General features: G+C 42.1%; 3 protein-coding genes across 3 annotated transcripts; all 3 read left to right on the top strand.

The window, feature by feature from the left end:
• The first annotated feature begins 1,226 nt into the window (after positions 1–1,226).
• On the top strand, positions 1,227–6,416 carry LOC147261545 (uncharacterized). Its single transcript, XM_086205084.1, has 9 exons — positions 1,227–1,543; positions 1,651–1,785; positions 1,932–2,050; positions 2,128–2,808; positions 4,112–4,430; positions 4,512–4,658; positions 4,741–4,859; positions 5,073–6,296; positions 6,366–6,416. Exons 1-8 carry the CDS (start codon positions 1,273–1,275, stop codon positions 6,285–6,287), a joined length of 3,006 nt encoding a protein of 1,001 aa, XP_086061210.1. The 5' UTR covers positions 1,227–1,272; the 3' UTR covers positions 6,288–6,296; positions 6,366–6,416.
• A 3,048-nt stretch (positions 6,417–9,464) lies between these two features.
• Positions 9,465–18,320, top strand: LOC147261544 (schwannomin-interacting protein 1). Its single transcript, XM_086204965.1, has 7 exons — positions 9,465–9,602; positions 11,840–11,949; positions 15,938–16,055; positions 16,162–16,368; positions 16,591–16,714; positions 16,931–17,024; positions 17,172–18,320. Exons 1-7 carry the CDS (start codon positions 9,573–9,575, stop codon positions 17,221–17,223), a joined length of 735 nt encoding a protein of 244 aa, XP_086061091.1. The 5' UTR covers positions 9,465–9,572; the 3' UTR covers positions 17,224–18,320.
• Positions 18,321–18,882: 562 nt separating this feature from the next.
• Positions 18,883–21,024, top strand: LOC147261543 (uncharacterized). Its single transcript, XM_086204964.1, has 7 exons — positions 18,883–19,050; positions 19,155–19,306; positions 19,397–19,483; positions 19,576–19,617; positions 20,265–20,384; positions 20,497–20,541; positions 20,665–21,024. Exons 1-7 carry the CDS (start codon positions 19,032–19,034, stop codon positions 20,794–20,796), a joined length of 597 nt encoding a protein of 198 aa, XP_086061090.1. The 5' UTR covers positions 18,883–19,031; the 3' UTR covers positions 20,797–21,024.
• Positions 21,025–21,898: the final 874 nt, after the last annotated feature.

Here is a 21,898-nt window from a genome sequence, read left to right as displayed (position 1 = left end):
GCACGCACGCACGCACACACAAACACTGAACTTTTAAACCTGTTGAAGTTCTCCTATCATCATTAACAAATCCAGCATGTATGGTCACTGTGTCGCTCTACCTTTATTCTCTTTGTCTTTTATTATATTTTATTATCCAGTTTTCCAGGGTTTTTTTTGTGTGTTTTTAAGCGTTTATACGGTTCAAAGTTATTTTATTGACATTTCAGTTTATTGTGCAGAACTGGTAATATTTTCCTTTTTATAAATAGAGTAGACTGGATAAAGTGGAGGTAAATTAGCAGTTAAGAAAACAATCACATGGGAGAACACGTAGAGGCTGAGCTGAGCTCAGATTTATCACGTTTTTTAAGGGTCAGGCCTACAAACGTTGTAGGTCATCACTGCGAGCTGGTATACAGCAGTCCTGGCATATGAACTCAAATGGTCATTCTATCTTTTTTTTTTCTTAGAGCACAAATCTTCACAGGATTTTTTTAGACCTTTTTTTTAAGTGCAAAAATCGTTTGTTACACAATTTATCCAAAAGGGGGCAAAGTGATTAAGAAATGTAGATTTATTTTTTTGTCATTTACAAATATAATTTTGAAAAAAACAGAAAAAAATAAGCTCAGTATTTTGCGGATTATCTAAGAAATTATTTTATTCTTTTATTGACATTTTTACGCCACCACTCCTGTTTGTGTAAAATGGACAAAACTCATAATAGCCAAATGTGTATTCATTCCATCCATTTTCTACTGTTTATCCTGTTAAGGGTCCATCTCACACTCATATGCAATTTAGAGTATGGATTAACTTCATTCCCTCTTGATGTGTTTGGGAGGAAGCTGGAGTACCAGAGAGAACCCACACAGGAACAGGGACGCGAACCCAGAACCTTCTTGCTGTGAGGTAACAGCGCTAACCACTGCACTACCGTGCCCTCATTTAGTTTTATTGTGTAGAAAAGTATGTCTCTTTTTTGCCAATATTTTATGAACGTCCCACAATATAGTAATTTATATCAGATTAGTGGTCAGTTAGAAAGAGACATCAGGATTTAGACCCATATTGATCAGGCATCGACTAATAGCATCAGTTTGAAAAAGACACAAAGTTCAGCTACAATAAAGCTTGTGGAGAGGAACTCTGACCTCACAGGTGGAACCAGTACAGATTGATTAGAGCTGCCATTCGATTGGTTGTTGCTGCACCCACCGTCAAGACAAATAGCTGTGGCCAAGACAAGTCACAGCTTGTACCGCTTCCACAAGTCTCACACAAAGCACAATGATGGGCAGAGGAAAGAGGAAATGTGTGGCTTTTTACTTGATGACAGCTCTTATTTCGACATGTTATTTGACGCAATCAATAGACTGTTTACGGCTAAAGAAAGCGTACGGACGGAAAAATGCTGTTGATGCTGTGACACCAGTCACAGAAGGAAAGATTGTGTTTGGGCGAGTTCTTGATAGAGGATCAAGGCTTGAGTCCCAAGTCCTAGATGAGACCCGGAACTCCACTGCAGAGGATGATGCCGCTTACCAAGCAGACTACGCAGGTAAGTTAAAATTCACAGCTTCTGGCTTGGATTTTAAAAGCAATCACTTAAAAATTGATGAAATCTCTTAACTGCATATAACTGCATTTGTTAAATGTGATTCCCAGGCTTGCCATGGGTCCCGTATGCCCACCCTCAAGAAGCTGCATGGAGAAACATGGGAACTTCACTGCAGTGTAATGGAGAGCAGATGAGGTTCAAAGCAATTGGAACAGGAGCCTCTCAATTTACAGTGGATCAAGGTGGGGCAACAAAGCCAACGTGTACAACTCACTTAAAACACTGAAACACAAGTTTTGCTTTAATCTCTAATGAGCCAATGTGCTTCTCCCTGTGTGGAAGCCTTATCATTCAAAGATGGCTTAACCTGTTGCAAATTTCATTACAGCAAATGGAACCCCAATGCTGTTGTCTCAAGTCCCTCCAACATGTGGCTACAACATGCAGAGGAACTCCCTTGCACTACTCATGGCGGTTCCCTATCATGGCTGCAATGTAGTTCAAGAGGTAACTGATGTGGTGTTCAATCAGTAACACTGGTAACTAAAATGACTCTGCTTGTGTAACTTTTTTTTCCCCCCTAGGGTGGAAATTATATGCTTCCTATGCGTTGGCTGGGGGCTCCAGTGTCCCTACTGTGCCCCATGTCTCCAGCACCTGCGTCCCCAACTTCAGCTCAGACAACTACACCAACTACTACCCCCTCGACATCCAGCTCAAAGACCCCATCACATCCAAAGATTCCCCCTTACTTTTTCTTGCCACCTCATTTCAACCCTTATACTACTAAGCCAACCTCTAGTTCAGAGACGACTACAACAAAGAAACCAGAAACGCCTGCTCATCAGGTCCCTAAAATCCCAATCCCTATTTCCTACTTCCCTCCCCAGTTCTACCACCCCTTCACAACAGCAGCGCCAACAACAAAGACCACCACCACTACTACAGAGCCAGCAGATGTTCAGCGTCCCCTCCCACTGATGTACATCCCTCAGATGCCCTGGGTCTTTCATGGACCTCCACAAACGACTACAACGGCTAAACCCAAAACTACAGCAGCCAACCCCCAGATGCAATTTATTCCCATTCCTCCACCTGGTCATCCACTCTTCTCTCAGCATCCCCTGCATCAATTATATTTTCCCTTGCAGAAACCTGAGGTGGTGACGACCGCAGCCACCACCACCACTACTACAACTGAGAAACCTGCGGCGTCTCATAACCATCCACACTTCCACATCCTGCCTTATCCCCATGGTTATCATGCACATAAAGGCTAACTTCCTGCAGCATATGGATTAAACATTTAAGTTAAAATTGTGTCATTTGCAGTTCTTGCTGTTAATGTGGTGGTTTTTACAGATTAGTGAATCACGACAAAGGTGCCTCTTTCTAAAGGTTGAAAGAACACTTAATATGTTGGATTTGAATTGCACAGAACAGTTGTGCTTTCTCTACTCAAATACATGCTACCTGACTTTGTTCTGGTGTGGCATCTTGTATGTACAACAAATTACAAAACTTGGCTAAAAGCACGGACTCAAAGGTTATAGGAACCACAATTCCACTTGTAATTTATATTCTGGATTAAGTCACTCTCAGTAAAAGGCAGTAGCTTCCACTTTAAGACAGTGGTTGAAAAACAGAGTTCCAGTGTAGCATGACCCTCACTCATTCAACCAGCTGTCCCCACCAACTAAAACAAAACGCCACACTGCAAAAAGTCCAAGGTTTGTAGGAAAACTTCATTATGGCTGCTGCAGCAAGTGAGCTTATACTTTATTTGGCTCAAATTAACTCAAATCCCAAAATGGTCCAAAAATCTGTCACAGGTTTTCTGTGGCTACCTTTTTATAAGGAATCATGCTCGGACTAAACTGTAAAATGGCGTGAGTTAGTGTGGACTTGGATGAGACCATTGTGGGTACAAAACTGAGCAAAAATACATTTTGGTGGGTAAATGAGACATCTCTTCTTGGCAAAACTAAGGTTCTTTCAGGAGAATGCAAGGATCTTACTTTTTTTTTTCTTTCATGAGGAAACTGATCTTGAAAGGCTCTTCATGAAGCGCTAGCAAAAACTGTAGATTGTTTGGTAGACTTTGTACAAGAAAATTCCCAGTTGGTGTATGTTTTTCTTGATTTAAACCTCAGACCAGACAAAGCCTTGTACACCCCTGAGATCTTCAATGCTGAAAAGTTGGGATCCAAAGAACTACATAACACCTATGGGCTAAAGTTTGAGAAGAGCACCTATATAAATATTTACTTTAATATCTAATTACAATTCAGGCAAAATGATTCAAAGAACACAAAAGCTGCCACAATTTATTGGCTTTAGTTTCAGAAAAAAATTATTGGCAAAAAACTGAAACCAGAAATGTGTCATTTTTCACAAAAAGATAAACACCTGACACTGAAGAACATGGACTCTGATGTCAAAGGCCCTTAACAAGCCCACCTGGTGTGACCTCAATCAACACAGGTGCAAGCTTTTACTGAAAGGTCACCTGATTGGTCCGCTGATTGAAACCAGGAGAGCTCAGTATTAAAACTTTCGATTTATTAGTTCTGTTTAAAGCCAAGTCCTTCTTACCTGCCACATGTGTGCAGCTCCATTATGACTGGGGAGGGTCAAAGGAGGCAGAGCTCTGTGGTGGCTGTATTGCTCCTGTGCTCTTTAGTCCATTGTTTAAGCTGTTTTAGCTGGCGAGGGCTGGGTGAAAGACTTAAACAGAAAAAGGAAGCTAATGAGGCCACAGAGGTGGGAGTAAGGACCGGGAGAATTCTCTTTAAAGGGAAAGAATTTAATGTGAAGTCTCCTGCGGACACTGGAAATGAAGAGCTGCTGCAGACTGACTTGGATCAGTTTGATGGCAGCGGTTCAGGTAAGATTTCCTGTAAAAGTACCTAATCAGATGTAGCAAACACTGTTGACAATCCAATTGCTAAACTCTTTATTCCCTCAGGGATGTCTGAACAGGAATCAGAGCAAGAGGAGGTCTTGGGACATGAAGTGGCATGGAGAAGCTTGAGCCCTTTGTTGCACTGTGGCCTTAACCAGATGAAAGTGGAGGCTATGGGACATGGAGCTGCTGCCTTACAGCTGGACATGGGTATGGTGCAAACCTAATGCATGTTGACTCTGGAAGCACAAAGAGGGGTTCTTGCAATACCAGTCTCTTCTCCCTGTCTCAGGCAAAGGGCGTGTTCTACCGTTGAGCCAGGTGCCTCCACATTGTGGCCACTTGTTGAGTCAGAATGCAGCAGAACTTGTTTTGGTGGTTCCCTATGATGGCTGTAATGTGATCCAAGAGGTATGTTTCTGCTTTTGACTGAACAGAACATTTTAACTGGAATTGTGTTAACAACCTGACTTGGGGTTATGTTAACTGGATTTTGACTTTGCAATCAACTTTTCAATGTACTTATCTGGAATTTTTTAGTGACTTTGAAAGACATGTCATGTCTAGATTAATCCAAAGTTTATTAGTTTCTTCAGGGCTCATTAGTTCAATCTCCTTTTGCAGGGTGGGAACTACATATTGCCCATGAGTTGGCGGGAGAATCCAGTCAAATTCACCTGCCCCTTGACACCTGACTCAACAGCTGCTTCAACTTCCCCTAAGCCTCCTCTAGAGCTCTGGCAATATGCGTTCCTTCATGGGTCCAAGAATGTGAACCGCCAGAAAAGGCATACAATCAGCAAACTCATGAATGATCCAAACAATCAGCATTCCTATGTGAACTACCCCCTACCCTCAATGAATGAAGAGTATACCAAATGGCTGCAAGAGAACTACCTCTACTACATGTACTTGACAACTCCTGCACCAACCCAAGATGAGCCTTCAACTACAACTCCGCCTGAGACGACTACAGAGAATCCTGCAACAGTCGTTCCTCACGATCATCCTCATTATCATTACGATCCTTGGTATTCTGCCTATCCCTACTCTTATTACACGTACTTCCTGCCTCCTGTGACTCCAGTAAGCACAAGTACCACCACCACCCCTTCCACCACCGGAACAACTACAACTGCTTCTACCACAAACACTCCCAAAACACAACACCCCTATTTCTTTTACTACCCACCAGGACAAGTGGTAGAAACACCTGATGGTTCTGGAAATTACTACTATCCAATCATCCAATATTTCTATGGAATGCTCCCATCGTCCCAAACTACTCAAGCCCCCATATCTACTAAACCAGGTGAAACTACAAGTTCTACAGCAAAACCAACAACTGTTTCCAGTGCAAGCACAACCACTACTGCTTCTAGCTCTAGTCCCACTTCTGCGTCTACTGCTTCTAGCTCTAGTCCCACTTCTGCGTCTACTGCTTCTAGCTCTAGTCCCACTTCTGCGTCTACTGCTTCTAGCTCTAGTCCCACTTCTGCGTCTAGCTCTAGTGCAACGTCTCCTACTACTACTCCATCAACAACGAAAGCATGTAAACGTACGACGACACCCAGCAGCTCCCCAAACACGAGTCCCGACATCCCTACTGGCCAGAGTTCCTTTGTCCCATACGACAAGAAACCTTTTGTTCCATCGGTCTCCTACAAGGCTGGCGATATCCTGGATGACTGGAAATTCATGCCTGAAACTGACTACAGACCTGAGCAAGAACCTCGTGCACACCAGTATCCAGGCTTCTACTACTTTGAACCTGGCTGGTTTCAGTCACTGGGTCAAAATGATTTTGATTGGATGGATTTCCAACAAGAGCAGGCGTGACTGTAAATGGTGAGGATCTCCTTTAAAGTTTCTCACATGACGACGGTACTGTTTCTAAACTGTCATGCTCTCTTTCAGGGTTTGATGTCCAACAACTTGGTATTCAATAAAAATGTATTTTTACTTTAACCCATCTGAATTTGTTCTGTCACCAGTGTAATAGTGCCAGTTAATGATTAGTAGAAAAACTTGCATGCTGCACTCAGCAGATGCTATCAATCTTGAGACTGTCTTGCAGTTGCAAATGTTGCTGGAAATCTAAAGTCAAGGTTTGGGGTTGCTACAAAGCAGGGCTTAGACACCTTATGTAGAAGGTCCCTAAATATGCAGCAGAAAAAAAACAAAACCTCTATACTATGGTTGCGGGTTTTTTTTTTTTGTTTTTTTTTTTTTAAGGGTAGTATGAGTGGCAATGTGGTGCAGAATTGAGATCTCTTGAAACTAAGGCTAATAAGTGATACAATGTTGCTCTACATACTGGAGAAATGTCCAAAACTACAGTCTTGAAGCATAAAAAGTCATGTCTAAAATTGGTCTCCATTCACTTCAGTTTGAGGTTTTGGCAATTCCATTTTCCAGTGAATCTCCAGTGTTTTATGGACTAAAAAACGTCACCTGACTTTCCATCTGCATGTGAGCACATAACGAATAAATTTCCACTTTTTGAACTATTCAATTCATTATCCAAGACTTGAATAGATTTTTTTTTTAACCTAAGATGAACTAATCTGAGTTGCAGGGAGCATCTTTTCAGCACGAGTGTGCAGGAAAATACCTTTATATATATATATATATATATGGGGGAAAATAAACATTTCTGTGAAACTGTTCTATTTTTACAGTGCAAAAGTGCACACCCCATTCTGTCTGTTCCTATATATTTCCACATGGCTCTCTCTCCTCTGGGCGCCCTGCGATGATAAACACACACATCACTGAAGCTAAGCTACACGTGACAACAGAGAGACGTGTCTCTTTGGAAGCAGGGATGTGCGTTTGTTTCATTTACTACAGTTCTTCAGTGTCAGGAGAGTGGATTTCACAGGGCACCAGGCCCTCCACCCCCCCACCCTTAAAACCTGGAACTATGTAGAAGAGGCGCATCCTGAAATCTATTGCTGGGCGGTCATCTGTCCTGCATGGAGGAAACAGCACTCCTTTCACGCAGGGTTTTTCTTAAATGCAGAATTTGAATTCTTGTTTTAACAATCGCATGAAATGATTGAATATCTGTTGAAGGTGAGTGGTGGATTTATTTTTTGTTGTACCTTTTTGAACATATTTAGGATTTAAGATGTTTACGATTCATCTTCCACACTTTCTCTAATGTTGGAATGGATCCTCTAAATGTTCATTAAATGACAAGATTGTTGAATGAAAATCTGTTATGATGCAAATTTGTTATTTATCACAGGAAACAAAGACTTGATAGAGCCTGAGTTCAAGATTCGTTCCCTGCACCTGAATAGCCTCGCATCTCTGGCCGTATTCCCAGCCGGTCCTGAGCTTCATCCACTCCTCACAGTCCATCAGGATGGAGGATGACTATGATGTGGACATGGAAGAAGTATTTATGAGGAAAGCCACAACAGGCCTTTGGTGGATGGACTTTGCCAACGATGGCAGCTGTCACTTGCAGCATGAGAAAGGAGAAAGAGGTTGCATGGTAAATAGTCGTAGTTGGGCTGAGGAGCTCCAAGACTGTTACAGTGGAGGACGGACCAGACTGTCCAGCATCTCCGTGAGTAAATCTTTGTCTTTCTATTTGGGCCATGCACACACTTAACCACCCCCCCCCCCCCAGTTCATTTTGTTAAATTCCACTACATCCTCCAACCATGAGAAACAGAGCAGGTCAAGATTAATAGAAGGGTTCTCTTGGAACCACAGACTTTTCAAAGTAATAAACATCTTGAGTGAAAATTTCAAAAAAGAAAATAAAAAGTATCATTTCTTGATGTAGAATCAGAATCAGAAATCCTTTATTAATCCCTGCTGGATTGCAGTGCTCCATTCCACTGTAAAAAAAAAAAAGAAGAAAGAAAAAATAGAGAATCAAGAATATAAGGAGATATCTTTTGTACATACTACATTTTTTTACACTGAACAGGATATTTGAATTGCACGATTTAACCGATACAAGCGACTCTGTAGGATAGGCTGCATCAGTTGCCAAATGTGTGGGTAAACTTGAATGAAAAACTAAAATGGCATAAATACTGTATTCCCTTAAATCCTCCAGTGTACATGAATCACAGCTGACAAATACCACATCAGTGTGACCCAGTACAGCTCCACAAATTCCATCTTTAAACAACAAATCACTTTCTCAGACTTAACAAATAAAAAGCAAATATAAAAATCTTGAAGGGTTTATTGCTGGATTTAACTGTATAAACAAGGAGTATGACCAGGGCAGACGACCGCGTTGTGTGCAAATGTAGTAATTTATTACATTGATGATTGGAGGAGAAATACTGCTCTGATGAGGGTTATCTTGATTAATCATCCTGACACACTGTAACACAGTGTGTGTGTGTGTGTGTGTGTGTGTGTGTGTGTTTATGTGCATGTTTATGTGCATGTTGTGTGTTTCCGTGCGCGCGCGCTCGTGTGCACCCTTTGCCCCTCTTTAACGGCTCATCAGACATGAATCTGTGATGCGGAATGAGGTAGGAGGAGATTCATTCCCCTTTGGACTCAAAACAAACAGATAGTATCCAATTAAAAATGCACCACTCTGCTTTGGGTTGAGACGAAGACACCGGAGTGGAATGATGCTGACATTTATGAGGAGAGCTGTTATTGATCAGCTGCAGCAGCCTCTGTAATGGCTTTGTTTTCCAGTGCTGCAGTCTCATTTATCAGACCAGCTTGGCCTTGTTGTCCACCGTGATGCTGCACAGCCATCACCTGCCCTTTTTCTTACATATATATATCTTTAAAGGTCAGGTTTGCCTTATCAGGACTGAGCGTTCTAGCAGGTTCCATGTGTTCCTTTCACTGAGAGACAGATGACCAGGAGGCAATAGGGAGACAGTGGATGAGGAAGATGGAGGAGCTGATAACAGATCTGGAGAGCAGTGGCAGCACTGAGCAGCCATCTCTTCCCTCCCTCCTCCACTTCCGTCTCTTCCCACTCCCCCCCTCATCCCCTCCCTCCTCCCTCCTCCCTCCCACACTCGCTCTCCTGCACGGAGCTGCAGTATATGAGGGTCTCCTGGGTCTGGCTTCACTGCAGTGTAGAGAAGGGTAGGGCTGCTGCTCAGAACGATGCACTGAAGGATGGTGCACCAGGAGAAACGCATTTACCAGGTGTGTGGATATGTTTGTTTGTACTAGAGTGTCATTGTGAGGTGTTGTAGCATATGAGAGTGGATTTTCAGGTGTCTGTGATAGTTACCCATCATGGGTGGCGCTGCTGTAGATGAATCAGCCATTGTGAGGGGTGTGATCTTATACTATGCGTGCCTGCCTCTCTCTGCAGTAAAGTTTTAAATAATTCAATGGGTAGATTTGGTATAACATCCTTAATTTAGTTCACTATATGTGATAGTTAATATACACTTATTATGACCTGGTAAATTAGGGGCGTGTGTGTGTGTGTGTGTGTGTGTGTGTGTGTGTGTGTGTGTGTGTGTGTGCTTGCGTGCGTGCGTGTGTGTGTGTGTGTGCGTGTGTGTGTGTGTGTGTGTGTGTGTGTGTGTGTGTAGACAGTCTCCTAGTTTAGGGAAGACATCCGGCTGATTGAGCAGGAGGAGGCACAGGGTTTGTTGAGGGAGTGAAGGCGCTCAACTGTGATTTATGATCTTACATCACAGATTCATCTAATGATGTGTCACAAAAATAGCGTGTGTGTGTGTGTGTGTGTGTGTGTGTGTGTGTGTGTGTGTGTGTGTGTGTGTGTGTGTGTGTGTGTGTGTGTGTGTGAGTGAGAGAGAGAGAGGTGGGTTCTAAATGTTCTGAGAGAACGCTGACACATAGAGGAAACAGCGTAGTTTGGATGTTATTATTAGGTTGTTTGTGCCTCTGACGCACGCACGCACACACACACACACACACACACACACACACACACATACACACACACACACAAGTGAACAGCCTTAGGACATGGGGTGCTTGGCACAACCTCTCAGTATAAACATACTTGTGCCATTGTGCCAAAATAGAAAAATCACCTCTTTTAAAATGTTTCCTTCTCTGTTCTGAGAATGAATTTAAGACTCACAAGCCAAATCAGGTGAACTGGGCTGTGTGTGGATGTGTGTGTCACTACAAGGAAGCGGTGACTGTGAATGAACAAGACAACAGGGAAGAATAACAAAAATTAAAGGAGAAAAAATACTCACATTTTAAAGAATACGGACCGGAAAAAACTAGCCTGTCCCATCATAATGACAAAGGGTGCTAACTACTGAGGACAGAATCTGCCTGATCATTCTTCTGTGCGTTTCCTATGCCACTCTTCTCCTACAGGGGGCGAAAATCATTGTACATCCTAGTCACTAGTGCATCACCTTCATGAAACTACTAGAACATCTGAAACGGACACATTTTAGAACCTCTAATGATGAAGATTCTATAATGGTGCTTTTATATCCCCATTGATTACATGAGAATGATGCTGTGACACACAAAACAGGATTCTCTCATTATGTAAGCCAGGAATTTGAATCGTGTGACCTAATTTCATCTACCTTTGTTTGCATAATCCATATTTGTGCTTCTTTGTCTTTTTTTCTTTCTCCCTCTTTTTCCTGAAATATTATTGTAATTTTGCCAGTCAAGCATGTTTAGTTTTCCATCCGTCCATCCATTTTCTTCTGTTTATCCTGTTAGGGGGGTGGGGGGGGGCTGGAGCCTATCCCAGCTGCCTTTGTGTGAGAGGCAGGGTTCACCCTGGACGGGTCACCAGTCCATCACAGGGCCAACACATAGAGACAGACAACCATTCACACTCACAGTCACACCTACGGTCAATTTAGAGTATCAATCAGCCTCGTCCCCTCTTGATGTCTTTGGACTGTGGGAGGAAGCTGGAGTACCAGAGAGAACCCGCACAGGAACAGGGAGAACATGGAGACTCACACAGAAAGATCCTGTGATGGAGCTGGGACTCAAACCTGGAACCTTCTTGCTGTGAGGCAACAGTGCTGACCACTACGCCACCGTGTTGCCCTGTATAGTTTTCATTTTAAATAGAAAATCTACACACTCTACTCACATGCAAGGCAGGGCGATATGAGAAAAAGGAAAACATTTTTTTTTCATCTTGATATATACGCTAATATCTGCTAAAATATGAAAAATCATGTAAAATAATCTTACTGGATTTCCACCTGACATTTGAGAAACAATAATTTGTGAGATTAATAGCTTTTTGAACTCATTTAAACAGCTGCATTGTGTATCAATATTCTGCAAAAAAAAATCCACCATATGATATTAAAGTTGGACAATATTAATAACTTTGTCCCTTTTGGTCAGTCAGACCTTGGTGGTTCTATCTATTCCCTTTATGTTCATGTGTTTCTCTTGGTTTCTGGCAGGCCCAGAGGAATGAGAGAGAGTCCATCAGGCAGAAACTCGCCCTTGGCAGTTTCTATGACGACGAGCCAGTCATCTTCACCAGCTGCAGCAAGAACGACCCGTCCTCCCGGTGGGTTTGAATCCTGTGTGTGTGTGTGTGTGTGTGTGTGTGTGTGTGTGTGTGTGTGTGTGTGTGTGTGTGTGTGTGTGTGTGTGTGAGATGTGTCCGGGTTTGATCAATGTGCTCCTTTGAAGGCCGACGCCAATATTTCTGTTTGTGCTTCTGATGCGTTTCATCTTTTTATAGACTCCATCTCAGACGGGAGCCGAGGAGATAATTAAATGCGAATTACATGTCACAAGTCACTTTTGTAACATGTATTTTGTACACTTTAAAATCCAAAAGAAGCTCGTAATACTTCATCCTGTACTGCTGCACATCTAAACCCTGTAAGCTACATGAATGCATGCACAGAATGTGGAACACATGTTTGTTCGTATCAGTAAATTCTCTCTGGGTAACTCAGTGGTTTAGTACAGTCAGGAAAAATGACAAAAATTATTTAAAAAATATCTTTACATCAGGGAGATGGAGCTATTTTATCCAAGATAAAGATGTGTAAACTGATAAATCACAGTTCAGAGAGATAAATGGTTTGTTTTTGTTTGGTGGCTTGGTGGTGTGAGTGATAGAAGTATTTTTCTCAATAAACTGTATCATATAGAGTTCTGCAATTCTACTTCATCGGTCTGCGTGTTCGTTGACATGGCAACAACATGAGTCACCTCTCTGAATGACATGCAGAATGAAAGTGAAAGGCTTCAAAGGCTAAGTTATTTTTACAAATAGCCTATGGGAATTGATGGTGTACTGATGGTACAATAACCAATTCACAATATGAATAATGCGTATAGAAAATGTATGAAGTGTGTGTGCGTGTGCCTGAGTGTGTGGTTAACCTCTGTTAAATGACAAGCTGCCAAGAGAGAAACTGCCAGATTCCCCAGTAGCATTAGTCATTTGGTGAGACTTTCATTGTTTATTGTTTACATTGGAGGAAAAAAATGTAACTCGATGTTTCTTAGCATAATGATACTACCATTACTACTTACAGTGCTGACGGGTGGTGTAAAAGATGGCGCCTTTCTATTCATTCAAGAAAGACAGAGGTTATGGAATTTAGAAAAGCCGGTAGGAAAAGTAGTGAATACCGATTCTCCTTTGGCATTAAGAAAAAAGTATAAATCTCGTGGACTCTTCTTTGATGAACGTATTTCATTCTTACATGGGACGTCAGTGCTGGCAGATTTGGCAGCTAGAGCTCTAGGTGGTATTATTGGAAAAACTAAGATCTTAAGAAATAGTTAATGCCACACACACCCAGTTATACAAGTCGTGTGTCTGTCCTATCCTGGATAACTCCTCTGGAGTCTGGGGATGCAGGTCCTTGAACAAAAGCATAAACATGCACAATAGGGCAAGTAGATATTTTCTTAGAATTCATAAATTTGCTCCTTTGATGTTAATGGTGACATGGGATGTATACCTTGTGAAGTTAGGTGGAAGAGCAGTACGATAAACCTCCAGGAGCATGTGCTTGAGCATGTCTACAGCCACAGGCCAAGGGTGGATGAAGGGATGTTCAAGGAACTTGCCATGATAAAACATAAAACTAAATGTTTGGAAGAAACTATTGAGAAACCAAAATTCCGTGCATATTTTCAGTTTAAATCTGTGTAAGAATTTGAAAAATATGTTGTGTGCGATCTAAGAGCCAGCGACCTCTGTGTGCTCAGTTTCGTTGTGGGATATTACCGCTTCTTACTGAAACAGGACGCTACGTTGGAACAGAAGCAGATCAAAGACCATGTGGCTGCTGTGATCCAGGGGAAGTGGAGGACCAAACTCATTTTCTATCCTATCATCCATTTTATGACCATCTAAGAAAAACACTTTTTCATAAAATACCATCACATGTAGGTCTGTCCCCGGATAGCGATGCATAGTTAAATATTTATTTGAAAATCTTTCATTAGCAAGATCAAATTATAACCATAAAGCCTGGAACAGACGGAAATATGAAACTTATGCATAGAGGCAAGGATGGACCATAACAACCTGCTTTCATTCCTAAGCTCTAGCATGTTATTTATATACACATCACAAGTTATTCATGTAGTATATTGCAACACTTTGTCTTGCTGACAACATCCAAGTCTCTTCCCTCTATTCTCTCTTCTTTCTTGCCCTCCTTCACTCTATTTTTTTTTATTTGAAAAGTTGAGGCTACTAAACTGTTGGATTGGAGTTATGTACTGTATGTTGTATTATTACTATTTATATAAGTATGTTGGCACTGGAAAGTGTTTCTCTGAAAATGCCTCTGAATAATCCTGTAAGGGATGGGCTGTGTTGTGTAAAACGATTACTCATTCATCATCATTCATCACTAATAGTTCTATAATTTAACCTCTGCGTTTCGAAATCCTCAGAGATGCTTCGAACAAACGTCAGACAGAAGTTAGATATTGAGATGTTCGGAGAGATTACTTGATGGTGGCGCTGGATGGTGAATAAAAATGGCAAGCGCAGTGTATTCAAACGCATGTGGTTTTCGCTTGCTGCGCGCCACCGTTACACACGAGCGTCGGCTGCGTGACATCACATATTAGACTGATAAACCAAAGCCACAACACCAACATGACCTTTTGGAAAGAGCTCCCGACGGTAACTCCATGTTGTCATTGGATGGGGCCTTTACCAGCAGTGGCCTCCATGCTAGTAGCTGCTGTTTGAGGAACTGCAGCACAGCCTTTCATCTTCTAAGGGAGAAGTGATACCTGATCTAAAGCCACGGCTGTGATTGTTGGGATGGGACTCACCGGTTCTCCAATAGGGGGTGAACTCGCATTTGCTGAGGTTTGGGTCGGGGACATTCCACCTCCACCGCCATCATGTCCAGATGAGAAAGGCTTTATCAATTGAGGGAGGGAAGGCAACTTGGTTTTCTTTGAGGTTCTTTCAGTCGAGAGTATCATGATGGGATTGGTTAGATGTTCTCAGCTCATGGAAACACTGAGGTTTCAGGGGTTTCTATGTAACTGCTGCCTCACTTGTTTCCTTGTAGTTTTCAATGATTAAGTCACAGATTGTGACATCAGAGCAGACAAACAAACCTCAGTTTTTCATTCTCAGGTAAAGTAAAGTTGGGCACCTATGCTGAGAAATGGAGACTCCAGGGATGACGTCATCTTGTAGGCCAGCGCAGAAGTTGCTAATGCTACAGGCTCCATCGACCATAAACCACTTGAATTTTACATTGGATTTGAATTATGATCAGAAATAAATGCAGCGTTGAACAAAAGGTTTTGTCATTTGCATGAGTGAACACCTCTTAAATGTTTCTTGAAGCACAATTTAAATTGTTAGGTGTACTAACATGAATTCCGCATCACAGCAACCAGCTTCACGCCCACGTCAAAATCTATAGCGGCTGCTAGCAGTTAGCTGCTGTCATTTTTTTTCGAAATACACTTAAAAGCCTCAAAATTCACCAGTCGGGTATTTTTGGACACAATTTGTGTTGGACAACAAAGAAACCAGTCGACACTTTGAGAGGAGGGAACCAGACGCTTGCTTAGAGTTTACTTCTGGGTTTTCACAGTCTTCTACCCCAAACTGTGAAAACCTTTTTTAAATGAACCTCATTCACAGGTACATCCAGACTGTCACTGTAATGTTGGAACCACATTTCCCAGCATTTTTGCTAGCAAGCTTCTAACTCATTTTCTTAACTAAACCCCTAACCCTAAGGAGGGGTTGGGGTGCTCACCTCTATTCTAAAAAAGCTCCTTCGGATCACATCGAATCTCAGTTTACTTTCCGAACCTCACCTACGGTAACAAGCTCTGTGTAGTGATAGTAAATGAGATCCTGATACAAGCAACCGTGATGAAGTCCCTCCGCATGGTTGCCATGGTGACTCACTGTCACCTCCTGAGGTCCAGATGGGATCGACGAGCACTAGCTGGCCAATAAACTTTCATATGTATCACCTTTAGATGGGATCAGTTCTTTCACTGACTCCTGTTTTTCCACTCTGTCTTCTTCCTGTCAGGCTGCAGAGCGCCGTAAACCTGCAGGTGTGTTTCGTTAATGACAGCAGCAGTGACAAAGACAGCGATGCCGAGGACAGCAGGACAGAGACCAGCTTAGACACACCGCTGTCCCCTGTGGTATGCAGAACCTATGTGGTCCAGTCCCTCTCGTCAAATCATCACATCATGTGAGAACCACCTCGGCGGTGATATCATGAAATTTCCTTCTCTACTTCCTCTCCAGAGCAAGCAGAGCTCCTCGTTGTCAGATCGAGACACAGCGGAGGAGGACTCAGACCCACTAGATGACTGTGGGGGGTTCTGGCGCGTTCAACGGAGGCTACAGGAGGAGGCCCGGGTGGCGTTGGCTCTGGCAAGACCAATGGCCCGCATGCAGGTGGAGGTGGAGAGGCAAATCCAACTGCACAGACGCTCACCTGTAGCCGATTTGGTTAGTTAATGAGTGACAGATTAGGGGATTTGTGTGCATGTGTGGACATCTTTTTCCCTCCCTCCATGAAAACGCATTTTTCACCACGTCACAAACATTACATAGGACATAGAAGTGAAAGTCAGAGTTAATGTGTGACCAAGAAAAAATACAGGACCTATTTGCGCATTTTGACATCCAATAGCTCTGTCAGTGATTGTGCGTGCGTGCGTGTATTCACAGCTTCCCCACCTGCCCCACATCAGCGAAGGATTGATGAAGAGGAATTTGAGGAGAGGAGACATGAGGGACATGAGTCTTGGACAGCTACAAGTCATCACAAATGACTTACACTCACAGATTCAGAGTGAGCAATACGCACATCAGGATATACTGTATATCCATGCTCATTGTTGCTACGGGTTACCCTGAGGGGTCTGAGGAAGGCAATGTGTTGCGCTAATAATCAGCCTCATGTAAAGTCCAATTATCATCATTTTAGATTATTCCTATAGCTCATGATCTTAAATTCCCCTCATTTACATACTGAGTGATACCTAAGTGAAGGTGTGATGTCACACAGGTCTGAATGAGGAGCTGGTGCAGTTGCTGCTCATGAGGGATGAACTTCACGTGGAGCAGGACGCCATGCTGGTTGATATAGAGGATCTCACCAGGTGAGCATCCCTGTCTGCTCACCCTCTGTCCGTCCGGATCGCCAAAAAGAAGTCTTGACAACTTTGTCGTCTTATCATATATTAAGACGTGTCCTTTGTATATTCTGTCCTCGACCTAATGAGACTTTCTTGTCTTTATTGTGACAGACATGCTCACAGCCATCAGCGGCACCAGGCGGAGAAGGCCAGCTCTAAATGAACTCCCCGCTACCATCTGCACGAACATCCAACATACCGCTCCATGGATTACCACTCGTGTTATGAATAAAACTCCATCTGTGCTGACCTGTCTCTGGAGACACCGTATAGTATTTACACAAACACACGTATAATATATTGAACCACTGGATGTTGAACCGTATGGAGGACGTCTGACAGAAGATGAGTCGTTATGGACACAGTTGAGTTTGTGCTGCTTTTCACTTCCACCCCAGCGTGATTTATGATGAAATATTTCATAGAATAAGGGGGAATCCTCATCTCAATTCAAGCCCTAATCCTAAATCAGTTCCTCATGATTTGGCAAATTATATTTAACTGCTGGATTGGAGGGAACAAATTAATGGTTTCTCAGAAAAAACAAACAAACAAACAAACCAAAAAGAACAATGATCCATATTTGTCCCTGTAAGAAGGAAGGATGAGTTGTGATGTAGCCACACGTCCTCACCTTTCACTGGGCACTGTGTCGTCGTCGTCGTACTCGAGCGGGGATTTTACTGTGAAGCCACCAAAGCCGTTGAAGCAGAACATAACGGGCAGCATCTGTGGCCGTGCAGATTTGCAGCTTCGCTTCACGTTGGTGTTGAAAGGCCGCAGCAGGATCACCAAGACATTAATTTGGATGTAATTTTTAGCTGCTTATTCAGTTTCCTCCCGCTTTGAATATGCATTTAGAGTTATAAAGTATACAATTATTTGTGAAATCCATTTCTTTTTTTTTAAATAGGTGAAAGCTGGGAGAGAGAATATAAGCTCCAATTATTTTGTGTTAAGGTGTGGCGAAAACAAAAACTAAACCTAAATATGCAATGTGATTTTTGTTATGCTTTGTTTACTAAAAATTTAATAAAAAAAAAAAGTCAAATAGGCATAAATTAGACCAAGCATCTATTTTAGCAGCTCAGGATGGAGATCACAACCTTGACTGTCACCTACATTGTTTTCACCCTCAGACTTTTAAAAGAATGTCATTTAACATAAAGTTAACTTTCTTTTTTTATCGTATGCTTCATGGATAAATGTACTCTATAATGATTGTTAAAAAAAATCCAACAATAAACATTTCAAGTGTGTGAACAATGTCTATTTCGATTTACTCCACCCCACCCACCCACCCAGTCCACCCTTCCCTCAGTGTCTGAGCATATCATTCTTTAAATATCATTAAGCCTGAGAGGAAGCAGTTAGTTTCCTCTTCCACTCACCCTTCTGTTGACATTAGTGAAGTGAATAGTGAGACGGATCACCGCAAGCTACAAGGGGTCGACTCAAGAGTGTGTGTGTGTGTGTGTGTGTGTGTGTGGGGGGGGGGGGGGTGGACACCATTCAGAGATGAAACGCCATTATTGTTAGTATAATAGTTTGACGTATCTAAAGGAGAACGCAAAATAAAAAATGTTTAATTAGAAAAATATCATAGATTAATAATCCCCATAAGATAGTCATTCAGTTTTACGCATGGTTTCTAATTTATTGACACTGGATTACACATTAAATGAACATGTGACGTGCTTTCAGTTTTCAGTCATCAGCGTGACACCATCTGCATAAAACTCAATATTTATGAAGCTTTAACTGTTACATTTAGTCCCATTTTACGATCCCGTGTGTAGGCGTGTGGGGAAAAAAAAGAAATTACACAAACTTGAGTCTGCATTTTCACTTGAGGGTGAGAAGTGACTTTGGAAGATACACAGTGAGGGAAATCCCAGCATTTATCTGGGTGTACTTAAGGATGCAGACAGTCAGTCAGACAGTCACTCAAAGGAATCGGTCTTTTCAAAGATGCCGCTCATCAAGCTTTGTGAGTAGAAAAAAAATACATTAAATTAATAACATCGTGCTTTAGCGAGACATCGCGTTGACTTTTCTTCTGCTTGTTTTGTTGTTGTTGTTGTTGAATTTCAGCTTTTACTCCCGCACTGCTGCTGCTGGTGCTCTCTTGTCCTGTCTGGCAGCTGAGCTTCTCGCTGCCACTCATGCCCGCCGGGAGACTGACGGGTTCCTGCGTTTCCTCTGCACGAACCCTCCGAGAGAACATCGCTGACACGCTCACCGAGGCAGGCTGTCAAAACTAAACCGCACCGTATCTTTTAACCTGCGTTGGGAAACACAGTATAATAAAACAAAATCCTCTTCCTTCATCACAGAGGGACCTGTTCATTGGAATCAACTGCAGCCAGGTGTCTATGGAGGTGAACACAGAGACTCAGACTGCATCCGCGTGTGCGCCAAAGGTACGAGCCGCTCCACGCTCCGTTCAGCTTTGACACAGTCAAACATGCTGCCCTCTGCCAGCTGCGGATCATTGTTCTGTGTTTTCTCACAGGGCACCACATGCATTGGAGTCGCTGCGCCTGACTTCGATCAGGTCGGTTCTGCTCTGAATACATTTCTTGTTGTTTTCTTTCTTTCTTCTTAGTTCTTAGTTTAATTTAATTCACACGTAAAAGGTTTAAAAAAAAAAAAAAAAGTTCCAGTGTGGCTGTGGTAGAAACCTGTAAAGGCTTATGTGAGAACTATAACCGTATACAAAAGGTAAAAATACAAACATCCAAAAAAAAATCTCCATTCAAATATTAATGTTGAATAATTTAACTACAAAATCAGTGTGAAATTAAAGTTAAAGAAGAGGAAAGAAAGGGGGAAAAAAAGAATACAAAGAGATTTGGTGACTTCAATGGAGAAAAAAAAAATCTAAATGTTCTCTAAATATAATGGGTGGTTCTTTCTCATCAGTATCAAGTTTGATTTGCTTACTGCCATATTTTTTTTTTCTGAATTCCTTGCAAATTACATAAACTTTCACTTTTTGACATTCAGTGACAACTTCAGTGTTTGGAACTATGAAGAAGATCTTTTCCTAATTTCTATTAGAGATGAAAAGGTGGATTCCACCTGCCAAGAGCAACTTATATGTGACGTGTGACTCTGCCGTCTTAAGAGAAGAAACACATCACATCTCAGTTGCTGCTTGATAAATGTAGATAATGATATTTTTATTGTTTACTTGTCCAGGTTTCCTGTCTGAAAAACATTAAGGAGGATCTCCACTATTACTACAGCTTTCTTGCTGCGGAGGTGGACCCCCAAGGTCTACTCAGGCCCACCGTTGACAGCATAAAAGAGCTGATGGAGGTCACTAGCTTTAGTTTAATTAAATCACTGTAACTTAAGTTAACCGCCGTGGTATTTTTTGCCACATCGCATGTACCACTGAACTGAAATGTTGAATATTTGTCCTCAACAGAACTGCTTCCCCGGGTCTCAGCCCACAAATTCAGCCTCCAAAAAGGTAAGTTATTATTTTCTAAGAGGCACATTGGTCTGATTCTAAACCTGAAGATGTTTATTGTGTGTGTGTGTGTGTGTGTGTGTGTGTGTGTGTGTGTGTGTGTGTGTTTGCGTGTGTTTTAAGGCTTCTGCTGATGATTCAGGAAACTTCGATCACAGACTTCACCTCTGCAAAGTTCTGAAGGGCTTCCAGGTCCGCAGCATCACGGTCAACCGAGCCATCGGACACATGAGCTCTGGTGAATGTACTAAATGAACCGTTAAGCCACCAATGGAAAAAAAAAAAATCTTCAGAAGCTTTGAGAATCACTTCATTTTACAATCCCAAAACCTAAAAAACACTTCGCTCAAATCTATACCATTTGAATGAACTCTATTTATGTTTCTATGTAGTTGAGAATCTTATTTACAGACTGTCAGTTATTTATTTTACTATTTATTGTCAGCTATTTATTGAAATGACACTCATTGCTTGTTAAATAAAACACCTTTTCTGAATAAACTGTGGTGATTTATTATTTATGTATTCATTGTTGTTGCTGTTTACCTCCACAAATTATGTGAAGAAAAAATAGGGTGATATCCACTGAACAATTATGGATCACTTCTATTGTAATGTGCTTCTATTGTGTGTCCCATGCTTAGATAGCCTGAATCACATGATATGAGTATTTTTTTACCCCCCCCCCCCCGACTTGGTAAGTCACATGACTGACCAGCACTATTCATGCAAACGTCGAAATTTACAACTCGAGTTAAGCCTTCTGAGAAATTATAGTAAACAAACAATTCAATCCACTGTTCTCACCCCTGGTTTGGAAAGTCCAGTAGCCAGAATCAACTTACTTTCAACTTTAATTTCAAATAAATCAAGGATGTGAAAGACAGTCGTCACTGTCTGGTTTAGGGCTGAGACTCAAGAGTTACATCTGAAGTGGATTCGGACATTTGCATAGTGATATAAGGGCAGGATCAGGTAAAACTGTAGAGAAAAAGATCAGTAATAGCTGAAAAGGAGCAAAGCATGTCCAGATGATGCTTGCTTATCAGCTGACAACTCCATATTACATGGTTAGATTGAGCTGCTCAGTGGTGCAGTGGTCAGCACCGTGGCCTCACAGCAAGAAGGTTCCACGTTGGAGTCCTGGCTCCATCACAGGATCTTTCTGTGTGGAGTCTCCATGTTCTCCCTGTTCCTGTGTGGGTTCTCTCTGGTACTCCAGCTTCCTCCCACAGTCCAAAGACATCAAGAGGGGACGAGGCTGATTGATACTCTAAATTGACTGTAGGTGTGACTGTGAGTGTGAATGGTTGTGTGTCTAACACTCCATTGCCCTGCGATGCACTGGTGACAGATC

This window comes from Aulostomus chinensis, chromosome 5 (genome assembly GCF_037954235.1).
Source record: "Aulostomus chinensis isolate RoL2024-O1b breed Wild chromosome 5, RoL_Achi_v1.0, whole genome shotgun sequence".
Taxonomy (NCBI): Eukaryota; Metazoa; Chordata; class Actinopteri; order Syngnathiformes; family Aulostomidae; genus Aulostomus; species Aulostomus chinensis.
The sequence above is the reverse complement of the archived record's forward strand: the minus strand, read 5'-3'. Positions and strand labels throughout refer to the sequence as shown.